The 14058-nt window shown below is 49.1% G+C and overlaps 1 protein-coding gene across 1 annotated transcript; it reads right to left on the bottom strand.

The window, feature by feature from the left end:
- Nucleotides 1-476: 476 nt before the first annotated feature.
- On the bottom strand, nt 477-13618 carry LOC147646751 (uncharacterized). Its single transcript, XM_086873032.1, has 5 exons — nt 13216-13618; nt 1430-1585; nt 1096-1160; nt 837-986; nt 477-647 (listed from the first exon to the last, which is right to left on the bottom strand). Exons 1-5 carry the CDS (start codon nt 13616-13618, stop codon nt 477-479), a joined length of 945 nt encoding a protein of 314 aa, XP_086729158.1.
- Nucleotides 13619-14058: the final 440 nt, after the last annotated feature.

Below are 14058 nucleotides of genomic sequence, written 5' to 3'. Positions count from 1 at the left end.
AGGCGGCCGGCCTTGCGGTGAGCAAAGGCCAGCTCCCGAAACTCACAGTCAGGGAAAAGACAGCCGTCTTGTCCCCATCAGAGGTGCCCAGGTTTTTCTGCGGCCAGCTCCCCACCACATTGATGAGGAGCGGTGTCACTTCCTCTGAAATCCAGGGCGAGAGCAAGATGGTCGTCCACATGGCCATAGCAGCTCTGCGGGGTCAGACACAGCACCGTGGGCTGGGCAGCAGCAGGGAGCTGAGCTGGCCGCCAGCTCTGCCTGTGCCCACTGGCCCTGAGCGGCAGCAGCAGCCAGGCAGCCCAGCCCTGTGGGGACAGGCCCCTGAGGGGCAGGCTGGCAGCACGGCAGCGGGCTCAGGGGCCGACTTTGTAGCAGGGCTGGCAAAGGGAGCAGCCAGAGGGCCCTGCAAGTCTATGTTGCTCACAGCCCTGGGCCGGGCTGTACAGGGTGATGGGCTGGGGAGCCCTGAGGCCTCAGGGCAGCTGGGCCCCATACCTGTCACACGTTGGGGCCACCCGCAGGAGAGTGATGGCCACATCATCGGGCTCTGCCTCGGCCACTTGCATCAGGGCCCAGTCCATCCTGTGCTCAGCAGCCTCATTGGCCATGAGCCACTGGTGGATGTACCTCACCACGCCGGGCACCTGGAGAAGGCACAGGGAGACTTGGAATGCTAGCAGAGGGAGTCAGCAATGTGCCCAGCTTCTTCCCCAGACAAGTGCTTCTCTTCCAGCACGCTGCCATGGCCTCAAAAGCTCCAAGTGAGCAGCAGGTGTGGCTTGGGAAAGCCAAGCAATTGCTGGAGGATCAAAGGCTGGCCACAGGCTGCTTACTTGCTCTGGATTGAAAAGAGCCGTCTCTACAAGCAGATCCAGCTGGGCAGCACTGCTCTGTTCTACCAAGACCTCTGAGGATGCCTTGACCTCAGTGTCCATGGGACTGGTGTCTTCCTTGCCAATTCTCTTGATGTATTGGTAAAGAAACTGTAGGAGAAGGGCAGGAAGGCAGGGAAGTTGCATGGAGTGCTCCAAGTGCGGTGATGGGCTGAGCAGTGCCAGCAGGCCCAGCGCAGGTGGGGATGGCTGCAGGTACCTGCGCTGCTCTGCGGAAGCGGCCACGGGCGGTGTCCTGCTCTTGTGTGCCGTCCATGGCTGCATCTGGCAAAGAGCAGCCAGAGCTGAGGGGCTGCGGGAGAGGCCGGAGAGCACAGCCCAGCCCTGCGTTCCCTAGGCAGGGACACTCTAGGGATGCCCCAGGGGATGCAGCACGGCCACTGCTGCGGGGGCAGCCCCAGCCCCTTTTTTGTGCTGTCCATGGGTGTGTGTCCACAGGACAGTGTGGGATGGGATGAGATGGGATGCAATGGGATGGGATGGGGCCAAGATGGCCGCAGGCACCAGCCCTGTGGCCCAGCTCTGCCACTCACCCTCCTCCAGCGGCTGCAACTGCTGCACCTCTTCGGTCTCTGGTGCTGGGGCAGCTCCAGGACCTTCTTCCTCGACCTCCTCCTCCTCCTTCTCCACCCAGGCCAGTTTGGGCACTCTTGGGGGTCGCTGCTCCAAATCTTTTAGACTCTCCAATCCTTTCCATAGGAACAGCACCAGGGGATGGCATGGCATGGAATGGGATGGGGCCAAGCTGGCAACAGGCACTAGCCCTAAGGCCGAGCTCTGCAACTCACCCTCCTGTGGTGCCTGGAACTCCTGCACCTCTTCAGACTCCTGTGCCAGGACAGCTCCAGAGCCTTCTTCCTCCTCCTGCTCCTCAAGCCAGGCCAACTTGGGCACTCTTGGGGGTCTCTGCTCCATGGCAGTGACTGGATTTCTGGCTACTTGCAGGAGAGATGGCTCGGAAAAGCTCAGAGTCAGCAAGTTCTGCAGTCGTGCCTGGAAGGCACCTGCAAGACTCAAGTCCTGGCAAGATTGCAAGACAGCGAGTCCTGCACTTGGGTCTTGAGGGCTCCTGCCAGAAGGACAGGAGGCTCCTCGACAGGGATTGTGGTCTGGTCTCAAGGGCAGAGACTGCAGGGATGGGCGACACGTCGGAAAAGCTCCGGGTCACCAAGTCCCACGGTCTGCCCTCAAGAGAACCTTAAGAAGGAAGGGTCAGCAAGGCCACAGGTCAGCAAGACCTGTGGTCTGGCCTCGAGGTCACCTGCAGTAATAGTGCTTCAGAAAAGCTCCAGGTCCGACACAAAGGAGCGCGCTGTGTGGGGGCTCCTCACAGCACCCCTCTGGCGCGTCCTGACCCGTCGCGTGCACCGAGCACTGTGGCGTGGCCCTGTCACCGCCAGCTCCTATGGCAGCACGTGTCACAAAGGGCCCTTTGACATCTGCTCCTGTTGCCACCATCCCACGGTGACCGTGCTGCAGCGTGTCACAAAGGGCCCTTGCACACCCTGCCCTCCGCCCTGGGGCCGCCCCCATCCCCCCCCAAGTGGCCCAGCTTGGAAGGAATCCCTTGCCCAAAGTGTCTAAGACAGCCTGACGGGATCTTTAGGAACAGCTTGTTAGAAATGAAATGGAGTCAAATTTATCAATAAGAATTTTATTGAAAACTTTGTAAAATTTACTCATGGAAATGTCTCGGTTTTTGGAGACAGGTGTCTGCTAGGGAGGGCAGGAGCCTCCCTTGGAATGAAAAATGTAGACCCCCTCCCTCCAAATTATGATAATCTTGAAATCAAGGGGCTCTCAGGCAGAGATCTGGGGATAGGAATAACAGTTCTTTACTAGTATTTATAACCAGGCAAACAAACAACAATAACTACAGCGTTAGCAAGAAAACAGAGCCAGGGACCCCGTGACAGCTTTCTGGGCTGAGACGGGAAAGGATGGAGGAGAGGCTTTGTTTCACAAACCCCCTCGAGTTGGCAGTCAGTGCTGGTGCTCCTGCAGGGCTCTGAGGAACACTCAGCTGGGAACAGCAGGGATGAGCTGAGATCCCGGGCCAGTGGCTGAGGTGGATCAGCAGCTCCGTGGCGGTGGCTGGCACTGCCACACGTCCCGGCAGGACAGGGGGTGCGAGGCCACCAAGGAAGAGGGAAGAAGGAGAAGAAGCAGCAGCTCCATCTGGGTGATGGCGAAATTCCCTTCTCCCCACCACAACAGCTCTGCACCCAAAGTGTTCTTCTCTGAAGCTGAAGAAGCCACCAAACTGTCCCCACCCTCCCCTTTTCCTGCCCCCTTCCCCCCCTGGGCCCAGCCAAACTCTTTGTTTTTCCTCAAGCACCCACCAGGTACCCGCAGTTAAGTTTTCCCTGCAAGTCATGAGTAAAAATTCCACAGGCAAGCCAGAACTAAATAGAAAAAAAATGACACCTATCCCCCAACACCTGTAAGTTGTATCTTGAGAGTCAGCCAGGATCTTTGTTTGCCAGAAACACCTCTGAAGTTTAATCAAGGCATTAGTCATCAAAATTATTTTGAAAATTTAAAGCTCAAAGTAGCCAAAATACTCAATGTAACTAATTGCTGGGTATGTTCTCAGCTCAGGTTGGGAGGAATGGGGTTCCCTCGGAGGGCTCACCCTGTGGGGTGGCCAAAACTCTGTCAATGGGCTCTGACTTGTAACGGATCCAGTGCAGGGACACTGACAGAAAACTGTGCTGTGGAACACAGGAATGCAATTGTCAGTTTTACAGGATTGACTGAGATTTCCCTTCAGGAGAAACCTTCAGTGTTCTAGTTGGAGGCCACAATGTGAAAGGATTTCTGTGCTTTACCATCACAAGCTTACTCATCCTTTTTCCTCACCCTCATTCACGTTAGGAACAATAATTCTGTTGTCCATGGAGCTGGCACCTTTTGTATTCCAGAATAATGTCCCCAAGGTCCTTTGCTGTTCAGCTTTACCGCGCTGTCTGTGGATAACAAGGCTTGCTGGGGTCCTTTTCCCTTTGGCTGGAGAGGTGCCGGGTCCCAGTCCCGGAGGGACAGCCAGGCTCCTGGCTGGAATTGGTGTGGAAGTCCCTCAGGGTCACATCAGCCTTCACATGGAGCCCCATGGATCTGAGCATTTTCCAAAGGGGCCGTTGGGGCAAACAGGGAGATTTGGTCTGGCAGGGTCTGTAAAACAATATCCCATCCCATTGACTTGTTCTGGCAGAGAACACTTGGCTGCAGGGACATATTCCCATTGTTCCTGCTCAGGTCTCAGGATTCAAACAGTGTAGTCTTTGCCCAGAGCTGTTCCTTCAGCTGGCTTGGGAGGGCCATTTGGCCTCTGGACCCACACTCTGGCTCCTTTATTAGGACTGCTGGGTCCAAACTCTTTTTATCCACAAATGGAGGCAATTTGAAGTGGATATTCTTTCTTCACAATTATTTTTTCAATTGCGATATCAATATTTCTTCTACCTTGTCATGGGGTTGAACAATCAAATCTTGTTCACTATTGTTTAACAGACTTACTTCAATTTCTCCTTGATAATCTGCATCAATTCCTCCTCCCGTGACATGAACCCTTTGCAAGGCCAAGCTCCAATGAGCAGTTATCAAACCAAAGTGTCCTGGAGGAATCTGAATTCTTATTCCTGTATTGTAAACTCTCATTTGCTTCTGATTTCTCCTAATGAATTCCAGTGCATGAAGGTCCAGCCCTGCAGCCTCTGGGCTGGCCCTGGCAGGGGCCATCACAGCCAGAACAATTTCCCAGGCAGTCCAAGTCTCACTGTCCATGGCTGTGTTTGCAAATTGGGTGCAGCCGTGCACACCCAGGGGTTTCCATTTCCCAGTGGGCCCATTGTTAAGGGCATGGAGCCCATCTGGGAGATGGGTTCTCTACCGGGACAGGTTCCCATCTCCCCGTTTTATCAACTGCTCTTTTAACAATTGTTCAACCAATCCTCTAGCTTGTAGATCGTGTGGTACATGAAAAACGCAGCAGTCTTAATCACTGTGTTTTTCCCAGGAACAGACAAAGCATTCCACATCACAGCATCACCAAACCCTATAAAAATAGCCAGTTTTATCCCTTCCTCCTATATTCCTTGTATACAGTTCACAATGTTTACCATTGACATTTGGGTCTTTGCTAGTCCTGTTTTGTAGGGTATTTTAGTGTTACAGTGAGCAGCCAAAGGTAACAAATTGGAATTGTCAGCATTATTTCACATTTTTGATTTTTAGTTATATATATAAATATATATTATTGTGTTGTTATTACTATTATTATTGTTATTGTTATTATTATTTTACTTGGACAAACAAACCTGAGCTAAAGACTAAAACCTTCTTCTGTCACTCCACGTGGGAGCATTCCGAAAACAATTGTTCCTTCTCTTGGTGCTGTTAACAAAATCCATCCTCGTCTTCCCAAACCCATGAGTTCTTTTCATTTTCCCATATGCAATGTTTGGATGCATTTTAAGACATCCAGCAGTTCAGCCTCTTTTAACCGACTGCCCCACTGCTCGCACGGTGCTCCGACCTCAGCCCCACTCCAGAGCCAGCGAACTCTGGGGAGAGCTTCCCTTCTGGGAATTACAGATGGGACTGATTCCTTACATTTACATTTTAAAAGTGACATTTTGTTGTGATCTGGCTAGACTTTGCCAGTTTTGTTTCAGCAGCGGGCAGAGTCAGCACCAAAGGCACAAACACCACCTGAAGGAATCAGTGTCACTTACTGCAGCTCCAAGCAGCAAAAGATGACAAAAGGAGCAGCTCAACAATGAATCCAATCATCAGTGCCAAAGATTGCCTGCAGGGATTAACAAAGATCCAGCACCAGTTCCCCTCAGACTTTGCCATCCCCAGATCCACCCATCAGCTGGGGAAGCTGTCACAGCCAAGGGCTGGAGAGCCACTCCAGACACTGGGAATTGCTGCAGGTGCCTCCAGCCACAGGTGAGGCTCCAACCCCGCTGTGAGAGAGGGCCCAGCTTTGATAGTGCTGAATAAACAAACTGACAGCACTTCTGGTGTGGGAACATCTGGTTTCATCCTCCTCTTGCGTCCCTGCCAAAGCCTGGCCAGGCCTCAAGGAGGAACCAAGGGAGTCGACCCTGACCATACACCCCAAACAAGGCCAGATGTGGGATTTCATGGCCTTGTCTGGCTTCTAAACACAGAAAGGTCAATCCATGTTTCATTGATGAGTGGATACATCTATCACAGTGTTCATGACCATGAATATTTCAGTAATGAGCAGATGGACAGGTAACCTTTGGCTGGAAGGTTCATTCAGAGATCACCTTTGGCTCAGGGCCTGTTGTTCAGGCCTCACTCAGGGCCTGTTGTGCAGACCTTGGCACTTCAGAAACGAGGTTTAGTGGGGGGCTTGACACTGCTGGGTGACTGGCTGGACTGGATGAACTCAGAGGTCTTTTCCAGCAGAATGGATTCTATAATACCAGGATTCTATCTGCTGCATTCAGCTAGGTCCATTACTTAGCAGCATTACTTTAGTCCAAAAGCCCCCTCTTGCTCAGCTCTTGTGGCCTGAGGCTTCAGCTCCTTCAGCTCCCGGTGCTGAGCTGCTCAAGCTGAAGGAGACAACTGGGAGAGAAGAATAAGTTCATTCAATTCCTTCTGGGACACGGAGAGGGGAAATGTGAAAACAGGAGCATTGTTTGGTGTGGCCTCCTCTCTGCTCTTCACACTTTCAGTGCTTTGACCCAGCCAAGAGCTTTCTCCAGGATTCAATGAAGCAGCTGTTCCTGCTCCCAGCTCTGGCTCTTCCCAGTCTCTGACCTTGACTGGTTTTGTCCCTCTTGCTGTGCCCTCTGTTCCCCCAGGGGGCTGCCCCAGACTGAGGGATCAGATCCAGGCACTGCTGCTGCTCCCTCGGGACCAGCCCCAGTTTGGTTGTTGCTGTCAGTGCCAGCAGAAGCCGTGGCTGGAGCAGCGGGTGCTGACAGTGCCCCAAGGCCCGGGGCTGGAGGGGTCCCTGGGCTGGGGCTGGGAGGGAGCTGCCCCTTGTTCTCCCTCTGCCTCCCGCAGAGCTGGGCCGGGCACAAGTGGGGCAGCAGAGCCAACAGGGGGCCTGCGAGTCTCTTGCAGCCGTGCCTGCTCAGAGTTTGGCCTTGGAGCTTCAGGTGGGCAAAGGCAGCTGCTCTGCTCCCTCTGCGTGTGCCCGTGTTCAGCACTGCTGCTCCATCAGTCTGTGCCCAGCAACGGGGAAAAGCCTCAGCCCTGCAGGGCCAGGAGCTGCCGGGCTCTGCCTGAGCAGCTCAGCCAGCGGGAAGGGAGCTGCTCCACACGGGAACCAGGAGCAAAGGACATGCCTTTTCTAGGACATGTTTTCTGTAAAAAAAAACAACAAAAACAACAAAAGCAAGCAAAACCCCCCCCCCCAAAATATGAAAGATAAAAATTACCCCCAAATGTGTAGTGAAAAATCTTCTATAACACTGGAGTAAGAAAGAGGTAACTGATCTTTTGAAAAAGAGAACTCAGCTTTGATTTTAGTTCCTTAGTTTGTTCACGTGCTAGTGAAAAGGATCCATTAGCTGCCTTCCTTGAGAGATTTTATGGATGTTTTCCAATATTAAGATATTTTACACTGCAGTTAAAGGAATAGAAAATTGAAATACATGTTCTTCATGACTGTGTCTTGAGTGTAAAAATTTGCAGTTTGGAACTTGGTCCTAAATGATGAGTTCGGCGGGAGAAATGCAGCACTCAATATGAATGATCAGCAAGTCTCATTTATTGGTAACTCTAAAACCACTTATATAGCATCAATAATTAGGCTCATACAAAGTGTAAAAACAAGCTCATTATTGGATATTTTTATTTAAGGTCAACTCCACCTAATTCCACATTCCTGTGATCGTTCTTCTATGCTGAATTCACATTCTTCTGATCACAGCGTCCTGTTCTCAGTTAACAGTTATCACTAAGGCCTTCCTGACCTTGCAACATCTCACACCAACTGTACTCTATTGTCTCATTCTTTCCCAGCTAACTGCTGCATGGGAACATGACCTTTGCTCTCTAGCCATTCCTCTACAATTCCCCTGTTTTCTTTTTGTACTAACAAAACTGTAGAAGTAGCCCTTTTCATCATGTTTTGCAAGCATTGCAGTATGCAAGGAATAAACAGTAACACAATCACAATGATCAATATAACAACAATTGCCATTTGTGCCAAATATTTTAACCATCCTGTGAGACCTAGGGATTGAAACCATTCCTCTAATGGATTTGTTTCCATGGTTAATATTTTCATATTGTTCTGTAGTTGTCGGAGATGAGCATGAATAGACACTGAATGGTCAGAAATATTCATGCAACACATTCCATCAAAGTCTTCACAGCCATGGCCCTGTGCTAATAGTAAAAAATCAATAGCAGCTCTATTCTGCAATACAGCATGCCTAACACTCTTCATTTCCAAAAGCAAATCAGAGAAAACCTTTGATGTAATATTAAACTGTTTTCCTGTCCAACATGCCAGTCGTCGTAACTGTGTTAAGGCTTGAGCACTAGATACTCCAGGTGTAAAAAGAGATGACACAATCACTGTAGGACGTTCCCAAAGTTCAACCTGATCCTTGCATTCTGGCCCCAATTGGAACACACTTCTCTTTGTTCATAACCTGATTCTATTGGCTCCTCATAGTTGCTGTATAGTGGGTGCAAACAATGTCAATTTCCCAAAATAACAAGGCCCTCCATAAATGTTTGCTGGCAGTCCTTGCCATGCACGATGTCCACAGATTAGAAAAATACCAGGTGGTAATTGCAGAGGTGAACTGCTAGAATTTACCTTGTGAGACCAATTGCCACAGTATGCATCATTATTCTGCAAATACAGCAAATTTTGTGGAGAAATATTTGTACCATTTGGCCCATGAGACTTTTTTGCATGATTGTTCCTAGCCCAATTGACAAAAGTTAAACAATAATTGCTAGGGGCTGAGCCTAACAGTCTTAACTCTCGTGGCTCCGACCCGGTAACATTTAAACCTGTAGCAATGTACCAAATTTGAGCACCAATGGGATTTGCTGGGATTAAACCTGTGTCACAAATATTGATCGTGAATCTACCTGATGGAATTTCACATAATGTTTTGTTTGCTTCCTTGGGCATTTTCCAATTCTTTGTCCATTTTTTAAACATTGTGGCATTGAGTGAATCATCTAAAGGTGCGCCCACTAAACAAGTTCGAAAAGGATCTGAAGGGGTGGCCATTGAAAGGCAAAAATTATCCTGTCCAGTTTGATTGGCCCACATTATCCACATATTTTGTCTTTCATCAATGTCTATCAAGAGCCCCTCATTTCTTTTTATCATGGTAAACCACTACAACAACCGGATCAAAGATAGTCTCTTAAGGACTTTAAAAAGATTGTGGCAGTTCAGCCAGCACCTTGGCTGGATCCCATGGGAGATCTTGCTTCCCTTTTCTGTTACCCCTCTGCCTTGCCCGTCGATTCGGTTGCTTCGAACCACGGGCTGTTCCATCTTCTCGGCAGCAGGGATAACTTTCAGGGAAAGACCCTTTCTCTCGAGACTGCCGTTTTAAGAATTGCTCCCAATTTTTATTTTTTACCCCTGGAATATCACACCTGACCTGTGTAAGTGTTTTATGACAGTGTATCGTGGTTATTTCAATAATATACGGCAAAGGGGTATTAGGATGATAACAATAATTTTCTGGATTTATCACAAAAGCAAAAATCTCCCACCATCTATCAGATCCTTTTTCAAATTGTCCTGTTTGCACACCTTCCTGTAATGCAACCTCAGTGAAATTTCTTTCAAAGTTGTAACACTCTGTACAAATCCCTCTTGGGGATCGACCCCACTTAGAATGTGCCCACCACTTTTCTTTACACACCTTACAAATGTAACATACAAAAGGATAACATTCACACTCTGGTACTGTATACAAGATTTTCATGTGAGAGTTCATCAGATCCCGTCTCTATGTTGATGGTAGAGAGCGAGAAGTATCTGCAGAATTTTCTGGATCAGCTGAAGGTAAATCCCTGGGATCAGCAGGTTTAGTCCATCGGCTCGGCACCCAGACAGGCCCTGTGGGGGTAGACACACAAAGATAACCACGTCCCCAATAGAGTACCTTGCTGGGACCTCCCCACAGTCCTGTTTTTGGATCTTTATAGACCAATCGGTTTGCCCAGCATTTCTTTCTCCTAAACCCACATCCCATTTGTGACTACAAATATGGATAATAGCAAAGGCAGCAGTCCTCAACTTTACTGCTCTTTGAAGCTGCAAAAACAGTACATATAAACGAGGATTTTTTACTTCCTATATGTCTGCTTTTTCAATACGTTCACTCACTCCTGCAACATATAAAGAATCAGTTACCACATTAACAGGACCCTTAAACTGCACCAAAACCCAAACAACAGCGACTAATTCCAGAGTTTGTAATGTGTCCTCCTTTTGAGCTGGAATAATATGATGATTCCATTGTCCTTGTGAATCTTGCCATGTAGCAGCAGCTGTGCGAGATTTCTTTCCAGCATCAGTGAACACCGTTGATGCCCCTGGTAACGGCACAAATGATCGTTTGGGCTTTTCAATCCAATTCTGCTGGCCTATCCATCGTAGTGGTATTCGAGGCACCTCCCCAGTACTGACCACACTGCTGTTGTCAAGCAATGCTTCTTGCAGTGTGGAGCTGTGAATTAAATACCAGTCTAAAGTGTCCTTTTTTATTGGTATCTGAATGACAGCTGGATCTGCACCCATAATTTGTCACAATCGCTTCTACCTTTGTTTTATTAAATCTGCTAAAATTTCAATTTTTTGAATTAAGCTATGTCTCTGTTGTAGTGGTGGCAACAACCACTCTAGTACCCATATCTCCCCTGTTTCCTTTTGTTGCTGTGTTAAAGCACTGATGAGATGTTGAAGTCCAAACCATACAGTAAAGTTAATGTCCAAGTCTGGATCTCGCCTACGAACAACACCTGTCTGGATACCGTCCATTATTTTATTGAGAGCTTCTTGTTGTTCACTGGTGACCTGTATAGGTGCTGTAGGATCAGTACCTTTTAACAAAGGTCATAAGGATTGTGAAAGTTCATTAGGAATACCCACAACAGGTTTAAGGCATTGCAAATCTCCCAGCAATCGCTGAGCATCATGAACAGTATGAAGTGACATGTTCAATGACAGTTTCTGAGGGGCAACATACTGCTTGGTTAAAGTCCCCCCGAGATATTTCCATGGGGATGACTGCTCTATTTTCTCAGGTGCAACAACCAGTCCATTCTGAAGTAGTTGTGTTTGAATGTCCTTAACTTGTTTATCTGCAAAAGGTTGTGACTGAGCAAAAAGAATATCATCCATATAGTGATAAATAATAGTTGTAGGCCATCGAACACATAGTGGCTGCAAAGCATTATCAACATAAAGCTGGCACAAGGTAGGAGAATTACGCATACCCTGTGGTAAAACTGTCCATTCAAATCTCTTGTCTGGTTCTGCTCGATTTAATGAGGGCAAGGTAAAAGCAAATCTGCAAGTATCCTGTTCATGCAGTGAGATAGTGAAAAAACAGTCCTTTAAATCAATTATTAACAAGGGCCAATCTTTTGGCAACATTGCAGGATTGGGCAAAGCAGATTGCAGTGCCCCCATTGGCTCCATTTGTTCATTTAGTGCATGTAAGTCGTGCAATAATCGATATTTTCCAGATTTCTTTTTAATAACAAAAATAGGAGTATTCCAAGTGTCGTTCCGATTGGGAACGGCGATAAAGAACGACACTGGACTCTCAAGGGAGTCACAACACAAGAATTCCTTAGTTTATTGCTTCAGGCCTGTCTTATAGACAGATACGTGGAAAGGTACAGAAAAGAAACTCTTATTGGTTAGCAAAGTGCTACATCACTATCATTGGTCAGTGGGGCTCACCACCCTCTGACTTTCTCTTGCAAGGAAAACAAGGGACAGACAAACAGCACCTGGCAGTTGTTTTCTGTCTCTGAGGATTGTTTTGAAATCCTCCTTTGAATTCCCAGGCTAGCTTCTCAGGCAGGACTGAGAGGCTATGGGCCTGCAGTCTTTGCAGCTCCCTGCAGCCTGTTCCAAAGCTAGCATCCATAACTCACCCTTTTCTGTTAGAAAAAATAAAAAAGGCAGTGTTTGTTATATCCTACTGGGCCCTTGTAGGACAGAGAACAAACACAGCTCAAGAGGTTTCTTTACTAGAACTTTGAATGGATGCTGATCTAGAATTAATTTAGAATTTTGGCTTATGTTTTGGTATTTAAGAATTGTTCTCCTTGCAAGGACTTGATGGTTGACTCCAATGTTTCTAATTCAGTGAATTAGTACACATACTATATACAACACTATATACAACATTGTTAGTCTGTTCGAATTGACAGTCTAACTTGTCAATAGAGTAGTTTGAAAGAACACCAAAGTGATAAAAACAATGCACAATGCAATTTATGCTGCTTTGATCCCCTCTTCTTATCCCGTTTTTTTTTTTTTGTTTTTTTTTTTTTTTTTTGTTGTTTTTTGTTTTTTTGGTTTTTTTTCTGGATTTTTTCTTCAAATATAATTGAGGGGGTTTTTGAGGGATTTATAAAGATTACATGGTTGCTGTTATTGTTCATCGGGTTTGAACAGTAGTTCATGAATTCCAGGAAGGTTCAGGGAACTTGAAGTTACCATCTCTTCGCGGCTGGTTGTCAGTTCTGTAAACACAAGACTTAAAAGGTACAAAGTGAGTAAATTTGGGTCCCGCAGTGACTGCAGGACTTTGGTTTGCTCAGGTCGCCGGAGCTGACGGACTCGTTGAGGTATTTCTTTGGGTTGGTGCAGAAGGTCCCGGTGGAGGGGCCTGCCGCTGTCTTTCTCTCCCCCCGCCACCTTTATGGGTGCGGGGGGGCTTCTGTTAGAGCTCAGATTGGGAGCGCAGCACGACAAGCGCTCTCTCTCCCTCCCGCGCCTCCCCGCTGGAGCGCGGGGGGAGCGCAAGGGTGAGCGCAGCCGAGCACGGAGGAAGCGAGGTGGGCGCAGGGCTAGCGCGTCCCGCGCACGCGCGGGGCGAGCGAGGTTCGCCGGCCTCCCCCGCCGCTTTTTCGCCGGTACTTCGGACGCGGGCGAGCGCGAGATGAGTGCGGATTCGCGGATGCGCGGGTCGCGCAGGCGCGCATGGGGGGAGCGAGGCTCGCTCCCCTCCCCCACTCCGCACCTCTCCGCTGGAGCGCGGGAGAGCACAGGGGAGGCCTGGGCTCTCCCCCCCTCCCTCCCCCGCCGCTTCTCCGCCAGCACCTCGGATGGGCCGCAGCGGGGGTGTTTGCGCTTCTGTTCGCGGCACAGAAGGAAGAAGCTCGGACAGCGCGGAGGGGCTGGAGAAAGGAGGTTCTGCGGCCGCCAGCGGTGGCGCTTTTGGCGCCGGCGGAGGCTTTGCGGGTGGCACAGGCGGAGGCGGGCAGTCTCTGCTTTCCTGCCGCTTTCCCGTTGGCAAAGCCCGCGCGCCCAGCTCCATGGGTGACGGGCGCTCAAACTTTTCTGGAGAGGGAGATCTCTGGTTCGCAAACTGCTCCTGCCCGCGGTTAAAGTTCTGTAAGGGTCCAGGCAGAGCAGCGGGAGCGCTACGCTGCTCATCTACGGTCTTATCTCCCAGTTTCTCATCTTGTACAAAGGAGGCACCTCCGGCATCTAAGTTTTTCATCCCGGTTTCACTGTCCTCAGACTGGCTCCGTTTCAGCGCTTTAAAAAGCACTCCCCAGGTGGCTGCCAGGCTACACACGCTGATATCTCCGTTAATGAATTCCGACCATAAATGGTTCTCTATTGACAGCCAAAGTTCGAGATCAAAGGCATTGTCCATAGTTATATCAAAACCTTGCTCTTTAACCCACTGAAATAAAGCACGCATGGCATCTTCAGAAACACTGAGTCCCATGCGGGGCAGGGCATCCTGCCATGCAAGGTAGGCAAGCTGTTCATCAGCTGAAGTACAGTTCCCCATTATGAGGACTTTATCTTGGCGGCTCCGCGAATGCAATTATGCACACGCTATCGGCTCAGACCCGGGATTTTGAGCTCTGCTTCACCAAGATAGGCCGTTCCAAGCCCGCTCACCGGCAGGGCTCCACTATCCCGTTGGTT

This window comes from Cyanistes caeruleus, unplaced genomic scaffold (assembly GCF_971803275.1).
Source record: "Cyanistes caeruleus unplaced genomic scaffold, bCyaCae1.hap1.1 HAP1_SCAFFOLD_81, whole genome shotgun sequence".
Classification (NCBI taxonomy): Eukaryota; Metazoa; Chordata; class Aves; order Passeriformes; family Paridae; genus Cyanistes; species Cyanistes caeruleus.
This window is presented reverse-complemented; position numbering and strand designations above follow the sequence as displayed.